Source organism: Grampus griseus (assembly GCF_964374135.1).
Source record: "Grampus griseus genome assembly, chromosome: 13".
In the NCBI taxonomy this organism is placed as follows: Eukaryota; Metazoa; Chordata; class Mammalia; order Artiodactyla; family Delphinidae; genus Grampus; species Grampus griseus.
In genome coordinates this window covers 5,857,584-5,877,954 of record NC_139007.1, presented here as the reverse complement: position 1 = coordinate 5,877,954, position 20,371 = coordinate 5,857,584, and the positions used below count along the sequence as shown (strand labels likewise).

General features: G+C 37.6%; 1 protein-coding gene across 1 annotated transcript in view; it reads right to left on the bottom strand.

Moving 5' to 3' along the window:
- ADGRB3 (adhesion G protein-coupled receptor B3) overlaps nucleotides 1-20,371 on the bottom strand; it is a gene marked incomplete at both ends in the record, with an annotated part of 793,681 nt that overhangs the window by 352,968 nt on the left and 420,342 nt on the right. Inside the window, 2 exons of the mRNA XM_082669119.1 lie at nucleotides 7,610-7,685; nucleotides 8,520-8,669. Coding sequence (XP_082525245.1) covers nucleotides 7,610-7,685; nucleotides 8,520-8,669 — 226 coding nt within the window. The remainder of the gene's footprint in view (nucleotides 1-7,609; nucleotides 7,686-8,519; nucleotides 8,670-20,371) is intronic.

Below are 20,371 nucleotides of genomic sequence, written 5' to 3'. Positions count from 1 at the left end.
TAAGGAGAAAAAAGACCTGTATGCAGAAAACTATAAGACACTGATGAAAGAAATTAAAAATGATACAAACAGATGGAGAGTATACCATGTTCTTGGATTGGAAAAATAAACATTGTGAAAATGACTATACTACCCAAAGCAATCTACAGTTTCAATGCAATCCCTAACAAACTACCACTGGCATTTTTCACAGAACTAGAACAAAATATTTCACAATTTGTATGGAAACAGAAAAGATCTTGAATAGCCAAAGTAATCTAGAGAAAGAAAGACTGAGCTGGAGGAATCAGGTTCCCAGACTTCAGACTATATTACAAAGCTACAGTAATCAAGACAGTATGTTACTGGCATAAAAACAGAAATATAGATCAATGGAACAGGATAGAAAGCCCACAGATAAACCCATTCATATATGGTCACCTCATCTTTGACAAAGGAGGCAAGAATATACAATGGAGAAAAGACAGCCTCTTCAATTATTTGTGCTGGGATAACTGGACAGCTCTGTGTAAAAGAATGAAATTAGAAAACTTCCTAACACCATACATAAAAATAAACTCAAAATGGATTAAAGACTTAAATATAAGGTCAGACACTATAAAACTCTTAGAGGAAAACAAAGGCAGAACACTCTATGACGTAAATCACCGCAAGATCCTTTTTGACCCACCTCCTAGAATAATGGAAAAAGAAGCAAAAATAAACAAATGGGACCTAATGAAACTTAAAAGCTTTTGCACAGTAAAGGAAACCATTAACAAGATGAAAAGACAGCCCTCAGAATGGGAGAAAACATTTTCAAATGAAGCAACTGACAAAGGATTAATCTCCAAAATATACAAGCAGCCCATGCAGCTCAATATCAAAAAAACAAACAACCGAATCCAAAATTGGGCAAAAGACCTAAACAGACATTTCCCCAAAGAAGATATACACATGAAAGGATGCTCAACATCACTAATCATTAGAGAAATACAAGTCAAAACTACGATGAGGTGTCACCTCACACAGGTCAGAATGGCCATCATAAAAAAATCTACAAACAAGAAATGCCGGAGGGGGTGGGAAAAAGAGGGTACCCTCTTGCACTGTTGGTGGGAATGTAAATTGATAGAGCCACTACAGATAACAGTATGGAGGTTCCTTAAAAAACTAAAGATAGAACTATCATATGACCCAGCAATCCCACTACTGGGCGTATACGCAGAGAAAACTATAATTCAAAAAAAGAGTCATGTACCACAATGTTCATTGCAGCACTATTTACAGTAGCCAGGACATGGAAACAACCTAAGTGTCCATCAACAGAAGAATGGATAAAGAAGATGTGGCACATGTATACAATGAAATATTACTTGGCCATAAAAAAGAAACAAAATTGAGTTATTTGTAGTGAGGTGGATGGACCTAGAATCTGTCATACAGAGTGAAATAAGTCAGAAAGAGAAAACAAAATACAGTATGCTGACACATATATATGGAATCTAAAAAAAAAAAAAAAGTTTCTGAAGAACCTAGGGACAGGACAGGAATAAAGACACAGATGTAGAGAATGCACTTGAGGACATGGGGAGGGGGAAGGGTAAGCTGTGACAAAGTGAGAGAGTGGCATGGACATGTATATACTACCAAATGTAAAATAGATACCTAGTGGGATGCAGCCTCATAGCACAGGGAGATCAGCTCAGGGCTTTCTCTCTACCTAGAGGGGTGGGATGGGAGGGTGAGAGGGAGACGCAAGAGGGAGGGGATATGGAGATATATGTATACGTATAGCTGATTCACTTTGTTATACATCAGAAACTAACACACCATTGTAAAGCAATTATACTCCAATAAAGATGTTGAAAAAAAAATAAAAAAAAAAACTAACAAGAATTTCAAGTTAAGTTTGCTGAGGGAGGCAACACCTAGACCCACAATGAAGCCAAGTGATCAGGGATTTAAATTCACTTTCAAACAGTATGGCCCAATTAAACTCAGATTTTTGTAAAGAATGTACTGACTAGGCAATATTACAATATTTTATAGTATTAGTCATGCCAATGTGTCATCCCAATGGATAATTTTAATTTCTAATGTTCTCAATGGAGGGCATTATAAAAAGATACAGAGTATCACAAAACTACAGTATTTCACTGTAAATTCAGAATGAAGTGGGAAGATTTAGCGTCTGGTCCTCAAACTGAAGAAAAGGTGCTCTTGAGGGAAATCAGTACTTCAGGTCCAGTGCCTTCAGGATGTATTGGTATAAAAATGATTGAACTAGAGACTGTCATACAGAGGGAAGTAAGTCAGAAAGAGAAAAACAAATATTGTATATTAATAATTTTATTACTTAATCACATTAATTAATCATATTAGTTAATTAATCTTATATTAATTATATCACATATATGTAGACTGTAGAAAAATGATACAGATTAACCTATTTGCAAAGAAGAACTAGAAACATAGACTTAGAGAACAAACGTATGGACACCAAGCTGGGAAAGGGTGGGGTGGGATCAATTGGGAGATTGGGATTGACATATATATACTACTGTGTATAAAATAGATAACCACTGAGAACCTACTGTACAGCACAGGGAACTCTACTCAGTGCTCCGTGGTAACCTAAACAGGAAGGAAATCCAAAAAAGGGGATATGTGTATACATATAGCTGATTCACTTTGCCGTACAGCAGAAACTTAACACAACATTGCACAGCAACTATACTCCTGTAAAAATTTCTTTAAAAAGTGATTATGTTTTCATTTTTGTATTATTTCAAATATTTTCTAGTTCCACTGTTTTTCCTGTTTGCCTTTAATTCCTATAATATTAGGAACTCAAATGGGTTCCATTTCCTAAATGTGAAAAAAATTAGCATCATTTATCTTTTATTAGGTTGGTGCACTTGACAGCAAATTTATGTGATTTTGTATTATTGACATTTCCTTTTTAAAAGATAGTTTTCATGTTAGTGGCTTATGAGAACGTTGGGGTTTTTTTTGTTGTTTATTTTTTGGTTTCTTTTTTTGGGGGGTTCATCTGTATTTTTCCTGGCACTATAATACTATACTGTCATTTGCATATAATTTTAATTAGATCCTTTACAATATCTCGAGTGTTAATAGCTACATTAATGTGCCTTTTTTACGTTTCTTTTTCTTTATTTCTATTTTTTTTTCTTAAACAGGACTATATTTTCCATACGTCCTACCAGGAAAACTACACATCGATCCCATACTCAAAAGTATTGTGATCTTCCTATAGAACTGGAACTTGGCTTTATTAAATGAATCAGCAAATGGGTTGATTACAACTGTTTCTTGAAGTCCTTGGCTTGAATATACTTTTTTTTCCTTAGAGTTAATTTCTGTCAGATACATTCTTACAAGTGGCATTGCTGGATCAATGAAAATGTATTTTTAAAGCCTCCTGGAGTTACCAAATTGTCCTACTAAAAGGTACTACAGTTAAAATCCTCACCAGCAGTGTGAGAACTCACCATGCTGTGGGTAGCCATTAGTTCCCTAATGTGAATGGGGCCTATGTGAGTGGTCTCAGCTCCCCCCAAAGGACCCCTTGCCCTTGGCTGGCCAGCTTTCAGCTATCAACCTCAAAAGTGATCATGAAGGGTGGGAAGAGTCCAGGTCTTGTTGCCCATAGCCTGTGTTGGGGCCACCAAGTTGACGCCAAGCACCTTTAGCTGCCCATGCACAGCTACCTCCTCCTGGGCCTTTCAAGATTTTCTGTGGAAGGTATATGTGTATTCAAAGGAATGTAGAAATTTGTACTGCTTAAAGGAGTAGATATGAGTATCACAGAGGAAGCAGGACAGTGGAAGTGTCCTGGTTTTGGAGGACCAACGGCTTGAGATGGACTAGAACCCACCCACCTACTGGACATATCAGCTTTGGCCAGTCAGTGAGGCAATAAGGTTCTCTTGTCTGTAGAATGAGAGTTCTGGATGGCATAACCTTTAAAGGGCTTGCAGCACTAATGTCCACTGGCTCTATGCTTTTTACTGTAAGACATTATTCCAAAGAATATAGTTGGGAGGCTGAGAATAGCCCTTATTTAGTTTGGACTTGAGTAGAGCACATTTCCTTCAGACGAAGGCATAAATTGAATCTACTTAATTGTAAAAGGAAAGACAATCCAGCAGTAAAATAGAAATTGCAGCTTGAAGAATAGTTGAATGCATATTAGGGCAAGAGAAGAAAAGGAAATATCAAAAGGAAAGAGTCAACATGAAAAGTTACTTCTGTCTTTGTGGGAAGGAACATTTCTAAATTATATCTATTCAAAACATTATGTCAAGTTCTCCTTCTGGGTCCCCACGAGGGGAATTATGCAAAGTATTGTTTTAAAATATTGTATCAAAATAAAAAATTTCTGGAGACTTAACAGCAAGCCTAACATTATTCTGTGTCTGGGAAACTTGGCTCCAAAATATTCAACAGATAATTATTAGTAAAATGATCACAGAAGAAAATGTGTCACGAAAATTTAGTAGATAATAAGTAAACATATAGAGCAAATTTGTGTATTTTTTCATGTTGAATAAGAAGATATTTCCTTTTCTGTTGGGTTCAATTCACAGAGTCAAATTTTACAGTAAAACAACAGAATATATGCATTTTATTCCTTTGTTCCTAAAATATTTGAATAGTGTAAACACTAAACTTCTATGTACCTCATTTTTTAAAAATGGCTTATATAGAATATTTTATCAGATAAGACAGTTATTCCAGTAAACATTTCTTGGACCTGTATTATTTATTAAGCACTGTTCTGGGAGTTTTGACAGTAGAGGAGATTTAAAATCATTAAGACAGTTTGGTGAAGAGGGTTGTTCCTTAGTAAATGTTTGTTAAGTGACTATAAAACAAAGACATCACCCTTGTCCTTTGAAAGGCTTATTCTACTCACTAAACCTTCTGGAACAACGTTTTGAAAAGGAAAAAAAAAAACAAGCCGAGATTGCTTAGTGGTTACCTTATTTTACAGTATGAAGTAAAAGAAAATGAGAAGTAAATGCTAATATTTCACTTTTCAAATAGTGCTTAAACAAACTTTTCATCCTGAGCATTCTATTGTCATTATTTCTAATGAATCCAAAGGTGAATATTGTTTTTCTATATTCATTTACCTAATTATACTTAGAAAGTGTGAGTGGGTATACATATTCATAATTCTTATAAAAGGTTATTAAGAACTTCAAGCTAAAAAATATGTCAGAACGCCACAACCCTACAATTTTACTGAAATAAAGACAGGGAGTTTTTGAAGTTAAAAAGAACCTTTGAGTCCAACCCCATGATTTATAAAGTCAGTGACTTGTCCAAAGGCTAATCTGCATCTGTTTGTGTCCCAGGTAGTACTAGGGGGTGCAGTTCTGGACTTTTCCCAGTTTTACCCATTCAACCGCCCACAATGTCGTCATTAGTCCACCCACAAGTGACCACTACCTCTGCAATAATTTCAAAAATGTTGAAACACGTTTTTTACAAAAAGGCTGATATCCCTAGATACACTTCCAATTCCCTTGACTGTATAGCTTTATGAAACTTGGAGTAATCTGACTTTGTGTAGGTGAGCGAGTTCTACGGTGTTATTCAAAATAAGATTAGTCATAATGAAACTCTGTTAAACATGTAGCAGGGAAACTAATTCACAATCTACAACATTTCATGTTGAATATTTTATTTGCATTCACTATGTCCCTCTGCAGCGAACAGAATGAATGTTGCATATAAAGGTGCTTCTATTTTGAAGCTGAACTGAAGGCAGATGATGACTGAGTGACTGAACAAGTTTATAAATTTCTTGTTATGATAAATTGAAATTAAAACCCAAGTCATCTGATTGTGAGTTAGTGCCTAGTCTAGAATTCCTGCAAGATTAGCTTTACGCAAACGAACTCCCAGTGGAAATAAGGGCCTGACTCTGAGTATCTGGGTACTTATTTTCTTTTTTTAATACTTTATTTATTTATTTATTTATTTATTGTCGGCTGCATTGGGTCTTTGTTGCTGCGTGCAGGCTTTCTCTAGTTGTGGCGAGCGGGGGCTACTCTTCATTGCGGTGCGGGGGCTTCTCATCGCGGTGGCTTCTCTTGTTGCGGAGCATGGGCTCTAGGCACGCCGGCTTCAGTAGCTGTGGCTCACGGGCTCAGTAGTTGTGGTTCACGGGCTGTAGAGCGCAGGCTCAGTAGTTGTGGGACACAGGCTTAGTTGCCCTGTGGCATGTGGGATCTTCCCGGACCAGGGATGGAAGAACCCGTGTCCCCTGCATTGGTAGGCGGATTCTTAACCACTGCACCACCAGGGAAGTCCCTATCTGGGTACTTTTAACTTTACCACATTTCTCCTCAAATAAACATCATACACAGCAATAGAGGTGGTGTAACTATAAATTAATTTTAGCTGTGAGTAATCGTACAGACCAATGTGTTTTAATAAAACCCATGGCAAAGTTGAGAGTAAATATATTAGCTTTGAAAATCTGTTAGTAGAACAAAACCAAACACAAACCTATTCAAATTCAGGAAACCCAAATTCCATCCAGAGAGGAAGGGCGTTAAAGAAAGCTAGATTTCCCAGAGTTGTTTCTGTGGTCAAAACATCCCACTGGATGATCCACAGACTATAATAATAATTCACTGCACATAGATTTTCTCCAAATAATCGTGACTAACTGCAGCTGTTATTGCTTCCTTGGGAGACCTTTTCCTGATGGACTGAACTCTAATTGTTTTTATTTATTAGACCATTTGTTAGGCCCCTGGTATAACTGTATACATCATTCGCAGTCTCTCCTCTTGAAAAACTTAAAGCTTTATTCATGAGGCTGTGGGTACGTGCTCACGGCCGTGTGGCTGTATTTAACTAAAATACAACTTTGTCTCAGTTCTCCACCGTGAGGTGGGGTGGAGGAAACAGGTCACCAAGAGTGAGAACAGCACCATGCAGAGAGATGCGTATCATGTTTTCTGTACAATCTGGTAAAATAGTTAAGACGGCAGAGGAAATAAATTAATGTTGGTAGAATTACTATCTGTAATTGTTTCTTTTTAATGTCTGGGAGGAAAGAAATCAATGGATTTCTTCCAAAATTAGTCTTCTAATTGAACATTTTTCTTAATGTAACTGTAATTGAATATTTATCTAGAGGCAAATTGAGATCTTGCGCAGATGAACAAAACCAAGTATTCCCAGCCATCATGACACTCCTTTAATTTCATGTAATGCTGATGAACAGTACAAGTAAGTACAAATAAAGGGAGAAGACAGATTCATTTTAAAATGATCCGTTCTATTATAGAGGCTTGAGGTTTTCTTTCTCTTACTTTTTTTTTCCCTTGGTCTTAAAGCAAGTCATGATTAGTTACAAAAGAATTACACGGCTATAATCAGGAACCAAAATTGTCTTTCCTAGTTGTTTTTCAATGCACAATATGCTAATAAGCTGCTCATTAAATTGGTATTTTCTATTTCATTTAAGAAAAAAGCCCTTTGTATTACCAAACTTTGTTTGACTATTTTCATAGAATGAGCTATAATCACATATTTGGAATAATTTACAGAGATTACAACAGCTTATTAATTTGTAGCTTACCTCAGAGTGGGCAAAATTAGATCTAAGTTTTTGTACAGGACTGCTCCAAGAACAAAGACCGATGACTCATCTAATTCTAGAAAGAATAAAATTTTAAAATATTAGCAAAACAGCAAGAAAAATATTGTGTCTTATAAAACTTTAATCTCCTAATTACAAGGGGATTCCAGTATCTGCCAATGCAAAGCCAGGTATAAGTAATGCCTTCTTAACTGTACCGGGCAAGTGAGCCCACACACTGCATGCATTAATTGTAGCTCCAGAAGATGTATTTTCAGTGGTTTTGTGTCATGAAGTAACTTTCCTGCAGGCTGAGACAAGAAGCGGCTGTAGTTACAGCTAAGGAGTTAAAATTCCCCATGATATGGGGCAGAGCCAATTCTCTTTTGGAGCTCTCAGTTAAAATGTCAAAATTTCCAACGTAAGAATTAAGACCACAATGTCACTCTTGAAAAGGGCCATTAAATTTTAGAGGCTACTGAAGATGTTCTTAAAACTTAATTTTTTGTTAGATTTGTTTTTAGATACCAGCTCTTTTTTTTCAGAAGTGAGGCAGAAACAATTATTTTGCATGGAATGGAAAATACAACACATTTCAATACCTAAACTTAAAATCTTAGGCCAAGTGCTTTACACTGGGATGAGACTGTCAACACTGAAATTTGACCCTGACAAGCTCAGGTCTATAATTTGCACTTGTATTATTTTTTTTCATTTTAATAGAGCCTTTCCTCAAGTAAATTCAGATTTAAAGCCCAAATTAGGTTTTCTATAGTTACAAAATAAGTTTAGAGTCGTGATTGCAGACTGTTTCCTAAATTGCTTAATACATGGGAATTTATGCCAAGTGTATTATTAAATTGAACTTATAAATTTTTTGTTCGAGGCTTAAACTATTTCACATATTTACCTTTTGATGATACGGGGGTAAAGATGCTCTTTGGAATGACCACCCTGTCTTCTGAGTTTCTTGCCCAGTCAACCATGCCCTTCCGTCCTTTCATTGGGAAGTTGATGTCTGTTAGAACAGAGGCCGCAGGAAGCTTCTGAATGCTAGCCACTGTGAAAAAAGAAGTAATGATGTCAACTAAAATCTTTCAGCATTATCAAAATTGATCAAATTAAACCTTGCAGTATATTAAAAATAAAATTTCTAGTCCTAATTATATTTATCAGAGCTATAAAACGTGCTGATTCCTTAAAATTAGAGGATATTCATTAGGGCTGCTGACTTTTCCTTATTAATTTGGTTTCTGTCGCTTTCAGCAGGGATCATACAGTGACGGTCAGTGGCTGGGTGGACAATCTCATGAGCACTGACAGCTGCGGCCAACCTGGTTGCTCATGGTTGGCCTCCATTCCCATTGTTAGAATCCCCTACTGTATTTTTGTTAAATATTTTGATTAACACACCTGATTCACAGACTGACATTTTCATTTAAATCTGAACTTTGTCCTCAGAGCAAGTTTTCTGCACCTACCTCTGAACACTGTCTTTGGAACAAATATTTCCTGGATGAGATGGGGTACCGTGAAGACATGAAAAACAAACACATTGCTCTGGGAGACAGAACTGTCAGGATTCAAATAATGAAGCACTAAAAACACCATAACCACAGAGCCAATATAATATGCAGGAGCGTTTAACGAATAGGACAGTAATAACAAACGATTCTTAAAATGCACACCCACAATTGAAAATAATAAATGTATATATGTGAATGGAGAATTCTGTCTTTACTCACAGTAAGTATTTTAACATATATTGAGAAAATTAATGAATAATATGTTTGGTAATGCCTGAATATATTTTTATTATATATATATTATATATATACACACACATATACATCTATATATAACTACATATAACAAAACTATGATAGTAAACACTCAAGCACTTATTGAGTGCACACAGTTTCAATTAAGGAATGTAATCTGTTGAGTTTTTACATAGGTCCATACTTGTTCCACATTAAAGTTTCAGGTGTTCCCTGGAAGATTTAAATGGAAATATGATGAGGAAACTCTAAAAGCTATCCCAATAAGAGAGGTGAAGTAAGAAACCATTAGACTCCTCATAAGTGGATTTCATTCAAAAGAAACTTGTAATTAAAACAAGAGAGAATGAAAATTAAGAATTTAATAATATTAGTTGTATAAATCTATTACTGTACCACTGGCTCAGTTGCAAATTAAACTGGTTATGTATTACTATACTTTATTAAAGCTCTTTCAGGCAATTATACACATCCATTTTCAGCATAGGATAGAATTTCATTTGGCCTGTAATTTGACATAATAAGCTTAAAAAAGGATTTTGTAATTAAATGTTGAAGGAAAGAGGGTGCTGGGTAACTCATAAATTATTATGGATGTGAAAGGCTGTTTTTGGACAACATCTCTAATTATTTTAGTTTCTTTAATAATTCGAACAATGTAGTCTTTGTTGTCCAGAAATAACCCAGTTCATGTGTCCTAAAGGGTCCAAAGCCTTCAGTGTGTACAGATGGACAGATCAGCACATTAGTAGCATGCTTTTTCTTAAGGGCCCTACAAGCTTTATCCAATATGCAAAACTAAGTTCATCTACTTCCAAATTCCTTGACTCTAACTTTGGTTGTCTTGGTGTTTAGAGGAAATTTACTTCACCTCTCTGCTCTAAAAACTGATGAAAAGAAATGAAGGTTTTTCTGATTTCTGGTTTCTACTATACAGGAAAACAAACAAGAGATAAACTGTTGGATCTTGAGGTCTAATAATTCCGCTGTTTCCGTATACATTGGATAGAAAACAAAAATAAATAAACAAACAAAAGAAATAAATAACATACGGAGGAAGCTTATTCTGTACCAATTATATATCACTTTATCCTGAATAAATGCTGGTCTAATACCTTATTCTTAAACATATAAAAATGAGATAATTATACATGCATGTATCTCACATTATGAAATGCATTCATTCTTCAGTTGGAGGTACATTGGGTATTAAATGATGACTATATAGATTAGATCGACTTTTGAGTCTAGACTAAAAGAATATAAAAATCAATTAGGATCACTAACTTCTTCAAGAAGTCCTTTAAGTTGCATAGTATTGAGCATCAGAAGGATATAGAAACAAACACGTATTCATTAATTTTAGTAGATATGTAGTCCATAAAGTAAGATGGTATTTTCAATAAATACATTATGAAAAGGGATATGACTTCACAGACTGATAAGCTTCAAATCTAGCCTTCAAATTATCAGTATACACGCTCTTTAAAATATTTAGTGTTTAAAATTGTACATCTTTACCTTAAACCTACTTAGGAAGATGCCTAAGGTGCCACTGTGGTGCTTCATGACCCTGCAGTGATTAATTAACATGAAAAACTATTTCCACACAGCAAAAATGATTTAAAGATGACTTTCATTTTCTCCTTCTTTCAGTCCCTGTACCAAACACTTGGACCAATCCAATCCTCAATTCCTTCCCTTCTTCACTGAAGTTCTCCAAAACCCTCAGGTAAAAATTTAGTTGCAGTTAGTCTTTAGGGAACTAGGGAGCTCAAAAGAGGTAAGATTAAAAATGAATACCTTACATATATCCAGAGAAAACCATAATTCAAAAAGATATACATGCACCCCAATGCTCATAGCAGCACTATTCACAATAGCCAAGACATGGAAGCAACCTAAATGTCCATCAACATATGAATGGATAAAGAAGATGTGGTACATATATACAATGGAATATTACTCAGCCATAAAAAGGAATGAAATAATGTCATTTGAAGCAACATGGATGGATCTAGAGATTATCATACTAAGTGAAGTAAGTCAGACAGAGAAAGAAAAATAGCTTATGATAGCATTTTATATGCAGAATCTAAAAAGTGATACAAATGAACTTATTTACAAGACAGAAATAGATTCACAGACATAGAAAACAAACTGATGGTTACCATAGAGGAAGGGGTGGGGGAGGGATAAACTAGGAAGTTGGGATTAACATATACACAATACTACATATAAAATAGTAACTAACAAGGACCTACTATATAGCACAGGGAACTAAACTCAATATATTGTAATAACCTATAAGGAAAAGAATCTGAAAAAGATACAACATTATAAATCAACTATACTTCAATAAAAAAAAAAAGAATGCCTTAAAGTATGTCTAGAGTACATATGTGTCTAGTGCTGCAAAAGGACATCAATGCAAAGCATGAGGGCACAATGTACATACTTTGCTTCTGTAACAATTGCTGCATTAAAACCAATCGTGGGTATTTAGATGATAGAGCGTCTTTCCTCAAAAATTGAGAAAATGTCTTTCTTACAGAAGATTAAAGTAGTTAAAAAAAAATCTCAAAGGACACAATGTCCCTGAACAAATAGGCACATCTTGATGCAGTGAACTACCCAAAATTCACTGCATCATGTTTTAATTACAACTCTAGATTTGATTTCTTATGCAATAAAATAGGTGACTCATCATGGATAAACCTTGGAACAAACCCAGCTGACTTTCAGTTTGCATTTTTAATGCTGTCATTTTGCATTTGGATATGCAGCATAAAATCCTCTGACAGCATCATATTTGTTATTGGCCAAGCTCTCAAAGGATTGAGGTTCGGTATAGATTTTTGCTCATCAGAAAGCATAAGCAAATTTTTGCAAATGGGTCTAAAAGCACATGAGTTGTTCTTTTGTTTTTGTTTTTGGTAACCACTGAGCTCTCCTTTGGTTCATCAAAGCAGGTGGTGCTTCTAACCTGTTCCTGAGGAAAATCATGAGGTTTTAGCCCTTTGTCCCTATTAATTGAGGTCCTGGACGATGGGGACTCTTGTCCTTTTCATCCTTGTAATATGAATGGCCCACTACAGTTGAATCAGTTGCATCATGAACAAGAAAATAAGGGATAAATTAAGACTTTGGGATTAACATATACACACTGCTATATATAAAAAAAATAGATAATCAACAAGGACCACAGGGAACTCTACTCAATATTGTGTCATAACCCATAAGGGAAAAGAATCTGAAAAAGAATATATAAGTATATATATCACTGAATCACTTTGCTGTACACCTGAAACTAACACAACATTGAAATGAACAATACTTCAATTAAAAAAGGACATAATGATGGGCTTCCCTGGTGGTGCAGTGGTTGGGAGTCTGCCTGCTAATGCAGGGGACACGGGTTCGTGCCCCGGTCCGGGAAGATCCCACATGCCGTGGAGTGGCTGGGCCCGTGGGCCATGGCCGCTGAGCCTGTGCGTCCGGAGCCTGTGCTCCACAGCGGGAGAGGCCACAGCAGTGAGAGGCCCGTATACCGCAAAAAAAAAAGAAAAAAAAGACATAATGAGAAAAAATAAGGCATCTGGAAGGAAAATGCTAGAGAGTGAAAGTGTATGGTAAAATGGTGTAGGAAACAGCAGAATGGGCAAATGAGTGCCAGCAGAGGTAGGTGGCAGTTTACAAGAGTGGGGTAAGTGTGGACTCTGGATCTGGGCCCTGGATTCAAATCCTTGGTAGTTTAGGCTAACTATGATGTCCTAGTTTTTTAGGGCCGGTGCCAGTTCACCTCTGATATTTTGTACAATTATGATTAACATCCCCTATCACTCTCAAAAGTCTCATTTTAGAAGATAAATTCCAAGTTCATTTTATACGTTGTGTGACACTGGGCAAATTGCCTAATCTCTCTGTGCCTCAATTTCCTCTTCTGTACCATGGGAATAATAATATTATCTACCTCACTAGGATGCTGGAGGATGAAATAAGTAACTATATGCCAAGATGTGGGAGTTGGGTGCCTAACTAGGACCTGGAGCATGGGTGGTCCTATGGAAGTGTTGGCTATTCCAGTAGGTTTTCTCATAATCACTTCCAAGGGAACTTGGGAACTACCTCATTGTATGTCCATAGTATGATAAAGTATTTGACTTTTACAACAAACATTCTGTTTTGTTTGTCCTTCAGTGACCTTAGGCATGGGATTACATAGTCAAAACTTAATGTTGACTATATTCAGATGATCAAAGGCAGGAATTGCACTTAAAAATAAATAGAGATCATCCTTTAGTACTTTAATGCACCACTAGGGAGTGAATAAGCCTTCCTTTTTACTTATCCCTTCCCTCCCTCTCTCCCCCCTCCCTCCCTTCCTTTTTTTCTGATAGCTTCTGCCAGAGGTAAGAGGGGCCTTCTCTGGTTATTTGGCTACACAAGGTCAGTCAGGTTAAAAATCTATTGGCTGCATCGTGAATGACAAATTCCATACTTCCGTTGCAGCCATGGCCACAGACTGCACAGTGAACTTCAAAAGCACTACTTTTAAGCACTGACCTAAATGCTTAATGCAGTGACTCACATTCTATAATGAGTGGAGGGAACTCCCAAGGGAGGACACCTAATACTCATAGACCCTTCATTGTCGGGGGCGGATAAAGAAGAAGCTGTTTACGGGATGCCCTAAAAGCAGTCCTTCTCATTGCTCCCTTCTATTGATGTTTCCCATATATTTAAAGTTTGCATCATTTTTCACGTCGATTCAGAGGGCACAACGTACAAACGGGGTCCTGACTCACCAATATTAGAAAATTGGCCAGTTATCAAAATGGAATTGCTTATGGAAAACATCACTCGATATTACTAGATGGTCACCTGCACAGTTTCAAAATCCTGTAAGTAAAACTTGGGAGGGAGGAAATGATGCATTGCGTCAGTGTGTTAGAAAGCGACTCAACCATACTAGAAAAGAATATGAAAAAGAATGTATGTCTGTGTATAACGGAAACACCTTGCTGTACAGCAGAAATTAACACAACATTGTAAATCAACTCTACCTCAATAAAATAATTAAGAAAAAAAAAATAAGGAACTCAGTCCTGCTCTTGAACCCCTATCAAGCACATGGGGGCTGAGCAGAGCCTCTATGTAGTGTGACCCCCCTGGCACTTAGCAGCTTAAGAAGCCATTATTTTCCTATGGCAATGCTGAGTGGCTTGTAAACTACTGAGGGCGTTTGGGAGGGAAGGGAAGCACAGCTGATTTTATTGCACACTTGCCATGGCCTTGGCACTGTCATTACCGGATTCCTTAACTGATTCAGCACGTATTTATCATGTGGTTCCTCTGCGCCAGGTCCTGTTTCTAGCACAGCACTTGGCCAGATGCCTTAAACATGATACCTTATTTAATATTTAAAACAAGCCCAGGGGGTATTGGTGTTGTCAGTATCCTTCCTTTCTTAAATGAGGAAGAGGACACTTAAGTGGTGGCATTGTGATTCAAATCTCAGTTGCCTACTCAGAAGTATAGGATTTTGTACTGTGTGATGCAGTTTGATTAGACCTAACACATAAACAGCAAATTTACTTTGCCTTACTGTAATATTTTTGCACTAAATATAAAAGACCGACATAGTGACTCAGTTAGAGGAAATAAAACTATCTTACTTGCCCAACAGAAAATCAAAACTAGGCACCCCTGAAGAGCAATGGTTATCAAAAGGGAATGCAGATATTATATATACACACACGTTAATTGGTCCATCATGATCTCCAACATCGTTTCCAGGAAACACTCAGACATTCAAAGAGATTTTTAGTTTCTCTCCTCTCCGCTCTATTTCCCCCATTTACTCTGTCTCCTTCCCAAAGGCTGGGATTGGAGTGTTGAGGGTTGTGGGGAAAGAACAGGCTCCCTGAGAGCAGCCTGTAGCCACCACTTCCCAGGAAACAGAGGAGGTGGGAAGTGCGTCTGCAAGGACCAGGGTGCTGAGAGCTGAGAGCATCCATCAGTTCAGCCGCCACCATCCCACCTACAGGGTGTAGCATCCCCACAACCCAGAGCAGCACACAGAGATTTAGTTGAGAAACGTTCTTCCCATTAGGAGTTCACAGATTTGTTTTAAGAGAAAAAGCAGGCTCCCCTGATATTTAAAAGTAGACAAACTTGATGGACAGTCAAGAAAGTAACCATGTGGCAAGATTTTTTTCAACTTGCTAGTTTCCAATGACATATTATACATAGTGAAACTTTAAATATTTCATCATTTTGTGTGTTCCTTTCTGGCATCAAAATAGAAAAACCTGTGAATTATCAGCTTCAGATTCTGTTTATTATCCATTAGCCGGTTTCGAAGCCTGGGAGCCTCTGCAGCACAAGGCCTGTTTCTTATTTCTGCTCCTGGCCTTTTTGCCAGACTTCAGTGCTCTCTATGGAGGATTTCCTCAGCTTCTTCTCAGGTCACTCCTATTCTCCAACATGTAATCCTGCTGACACACATGTTTACATGATTACATGGTACATCCCCAGGCAGACACACCACCCTTGTTCAAGCTGAACTCTCTCAACCAGGGACTGGGAAGCTACAACCTACGGTCCAGATCTGTCCTACCAGCTGTTTGTGGATGGTCTGCAAGCTAAAAGTGGTTTTCACATTTTTAAGTGGTTGAAAAACATCAAAAGAAGAATTGTATTTCTTGGCATGTGAAAATTAAATAAAATTCAAATCTCAGTGTCTACAAATAAAGCTTTATTGGAACACAGACACACAATTCATTCACATGAAGCCTAGGGCTGCTTTTAGGCAACAAGAGCAGAGTTTAACAGTTACAGCAGAGACTGTACGGTCCACAAAGCCTGAAATGTTTACTATCTGGCCCTTTACAGAAAAGGTTTGCCTACCCCTGTTGCAGACATATATCGGAGAATCTATTTTTAAATATTACAATCTTTCTTTAAAGAGAAATATTTTCTAAAATATCTTATTTTCTGCACTTTTTCTGTTAACTATTGCATGTTCTTTCTGAAAGCCTTTTTCTTTCTACGCTATGTAAAATTTAATGCGGGAAATTTAACCTGATTATACCAATTTTCTTTCAGGTTTTAAAAAGGGTATGTCACTTATAAATTTTCATCTTCTCTACACAAGTAGTTCATGATTTCATTCCTCACATAAATACAAAACAAAATGTGATATGCAAATCAATTTTGCATGTATACCTGAATGGTAAAACCAAATCAATAAAGAAAATGCTTTAGGAAGTAAATTCTCCCTCTTCTCTCAACCAGTGAAATGAAGAACAGTATTCCTGTCCTTCCTTCCTAGAGGAAGGACCTTTAGATGATAATAAACCAAGTAAAAACAAATGAGAGAGTTTGTGTATGCAGCATTGTGTGTGTGTGTGTGATGTATTGTTTTGATATCTATGGGTATTCAAATCTTACAAGGGGAGTGAGGCAGGAACCTGCAAGAAGACAAGCACCCATACAGTCAGGAAACGACAACCAAGGTCAACAATCCCAGGGCTTCCCGAGACAGTAATCATCCATCCCCAGAAGAGTACTAGCAATGCCAAGTGCTACGACTTGACAGGAGAACGATCATTGTAGACTCAAGAGTTCTGTCTGGAAATTCATTCATCCAGCAAACTTCTACTGAGCGAGCCCTGAGAGTGTTGCAAGCAGGGTCTTACCACTGAGGACCTAGCAAGTGAGCAAGAGACACAAAGTCTTTGCCCTTAACAAGCTCGCAGTCTAGTGGGGGAATGCACACAGTACGTTAGTGAAGAAAAAATTCAGATGATTCAAGGTTGTGACAGGTGGCATGAAAGAAATAACTGATGAGATGGCGCGTGGTCAGTCGGCCAAGAAAGGCCTCTCTGAAGAGGGAGAATGTGGGCTGTGGTTTGACAGCTGAGTATAAGTTAGGGGAAGAAGAAAGAGCCTGTGCAGACCCAGAGCCTGGAAAAGGGCTGTGATGTTCCAGAAGTATCAGAATAGCAGTGTCTGGGGTATGAGGTGAGGGAACTTACTGTGCCCTAGAAAAAGAGTAACGTTTTTAATAGAGCATGAAGGTTTAGGTAGAGAAGCAGTCAAACAAAGGGCTGGAAATGACACTTTAGGCTAAGTGATCTGAGATCTGGAGCATGATCAAATTTAGAACTTAGAGATGTAAACTGGTTGTCTTCTAATTAGAAGTAATGTAAACAACAAGGTCCTACTGTAGAGTACAGAGAACTATATTCAGTATCCTGGGATAAACCACAATGGAAAAGAATATGGAAAAAGTTGTATACATATACTGAGTCACGTGTTGGTACAGCAGAAATTAACACAACATTGTAAATCAATTATACGTGAATAAAATAAATTTTTTAAAAAAGAAGTAATAGTTGAAAATGTGGACATGATAAGTTCCCCCCCCAAAGAGAGAATACAATGGACAGATTCATTCATTCAACAAATATCAACTGAGTACCTATAACATGCCAAGTGCAGTTCTGGGCACTGGAAATACACCAGTGAACAAAACAGTTAAAGTCCCTGCCCTCGTGGGACCAGCATGATACCTGGGGAGAGACAGGGGACGAACAAACAGAACTAGATCTAATGTCAGTAACAGTAAATGATCTGCTAGAGAATGATGAGTTGAGTCGGGGACCTTTACTAAATAGTGGAAGCTTCTTTGGTCGGCTGGCCTCCGTGCAAACACCTGCAGAAGAGACATGGTGAGCTGTGCCGACATCAAGAAGATGAAAGAAAAGAGGCTGAGAAGTGTAGTTTAGGAGAGATTCACTTTTAGAGGGTAAAGAGAAATAATCAAGGAAAGACACCAAAAATAAATGGAGAGAGAAAAAGATAAACCACAATAGTAAACTAACTGTGAAACAGAAAGATGTATCTTAATAATGCCAACGTGGCTTTACAAGAAGTCAAAGGCTTTATAAAGATTATGGAAAAGGGCCACTGGTTTAGAAAAAGGAAAACCATACTCTAAACTTAGGGTCTGGCCATGCTCTACGGCAGAGTTGGTAAACTTCCTATAAAGGGCCAAAAAATAAATATTTTCAGCTTCAAGGGCCACCGAGTCTGCTAGGAGGACCTGGAAGCCGCCCCAGACAATTCATAACTGAATGGTCGTGCAAGAACACGTGTATTTAATCATAGAAGAATAATTATCTGATGTGACCAGTATTGTGGTTCTCTAGTTCAACAAACGTTTTTGGGGGCAAAACTCTTGATTTCCCGCCACCAAAGCACTTCTCCTCCATCTTCCTAGAAGGTACCACCAGGTACTCAAGATGTTTGAACCAAAAACGCAAGGGTGGTCCTGGTTTTCCTGCATCTCCTACAACCATCTATCAACACCATGCTTCTTCCCTCTGTCTCCTTTCCAGATCCCTCTGGAAGCCTCCAGTATCTCTCACCTGAGCTAATTCAAGGGCCGCCTGACTGGCTTCCTTGAGTCCACCCTTGTTCCTTCAAGTCCTCCTCTCAGAAACCAGAGTTAACTTTTAAAAATGTAAATCACACCATGTTGTTCTCTCACTTGAAAGAATTCAGTGGCCCATCAGTGCTTTTAGAGTAAAATCCAGATCCACACGAGGGCCTCCCAGGCTCCGCATGGCTGGCACCTGCCTGTCTGTGGATCACAGCCAAACCGCTGTCCTGCTCGCTGCCCCTGGTCTTTCCTCTCCACCACAAGGCTCTTCCTCTCCAACTAGAATATTCTTCTCTACTCTTATCCTCAAGTGTCTGCTAAACTGTGTTTTCCTTAGCTTGGTCTCTCTGAACCACCCAATCTAAAGAAGTTCAGCTCCCTCATTCCTCTCTATTATATCACCTGTTTGTTTTCTTTATGGCTCTATATTCATAGGTAAATATTATCCAGCTTTATGTTGAGTTATTATCAGCCTCACACACTGGACTACAAGCTCCGAAAGGAAAGGAATTTTACCTATTTACTGATATGTACTAGGGTCCTAACATCTAGTAGGTTTGACACAGCTCCTTGTAACTTTTTGTAATGAATGAGGTTTTCTAAAGGCTCACTAGCAAGCACTGGGGTTTAATGTGATATCTTTGGGCCCTGAAGACAAAGACACTTGGTTTTCCAATTACTTTGTGATCTTTGGCAAGTCATTTATTTGTGTTTTACTTTGACCATCTGTAAAAAGTCAATAGCCTTTCATGAGGATTAAGCCAAAGACAGCTCATTTCTTATACACAGTAGGACATGATATATGCCAATTTCCTTTTATCCTTCCCCTCAACCATTCTCCGCCTTGTATAAAACACTGTTGAAGATCCAAAATTTAAAAAGAAAAAAGTCCTTACATAGAAAGAAATTACAACCTGGTGAGACACCTGTTTCACACAAATATCTTCAGTATGGGCTGAATGAGTATAAGAACTCTTCTTCTGAACTCCAAACCTGCCTACTTCAACTCTTCAATGGTATGTCTCCAGGCATCTCCAGTGTAGCATCTCTGGAGCTTAACTCTTGATTTCCACCCACTCTTTATCAAAATATTCTTTCCCTTAGCAGCCTTTTCCATCTCTAACAGGGTACCTCCACCTACCCTTTTCTCAGGACACTAAACAGTAAGTTATCCTCCACATTCACCTGCCAGAAGCTCATTCATCACTGTGGTCACTGTTTCTCTTCCAAAACATAACTCAAATTTGGCTCCTTATCTCCTCCTTGATGGCCCCCCAAGAGTCCACCAAGACATGGAAGCAATCTAAATATCCATCGACAGAGGAATGGATAAAGAAGATGTGGTACATATATACAATGGAATACTACTCAGCCATAAAAAAGAATGAAACAGTGCCATTTGCAGCAATATGGATTGACCTAGAGATGCTCATATTAGGTGAAGTAAGTCGGACAGACAAATATCATAGGATGTCACTCATACATGGAACCTAAACAACGATACAAATGAACTTATTAACAAAACAGAAA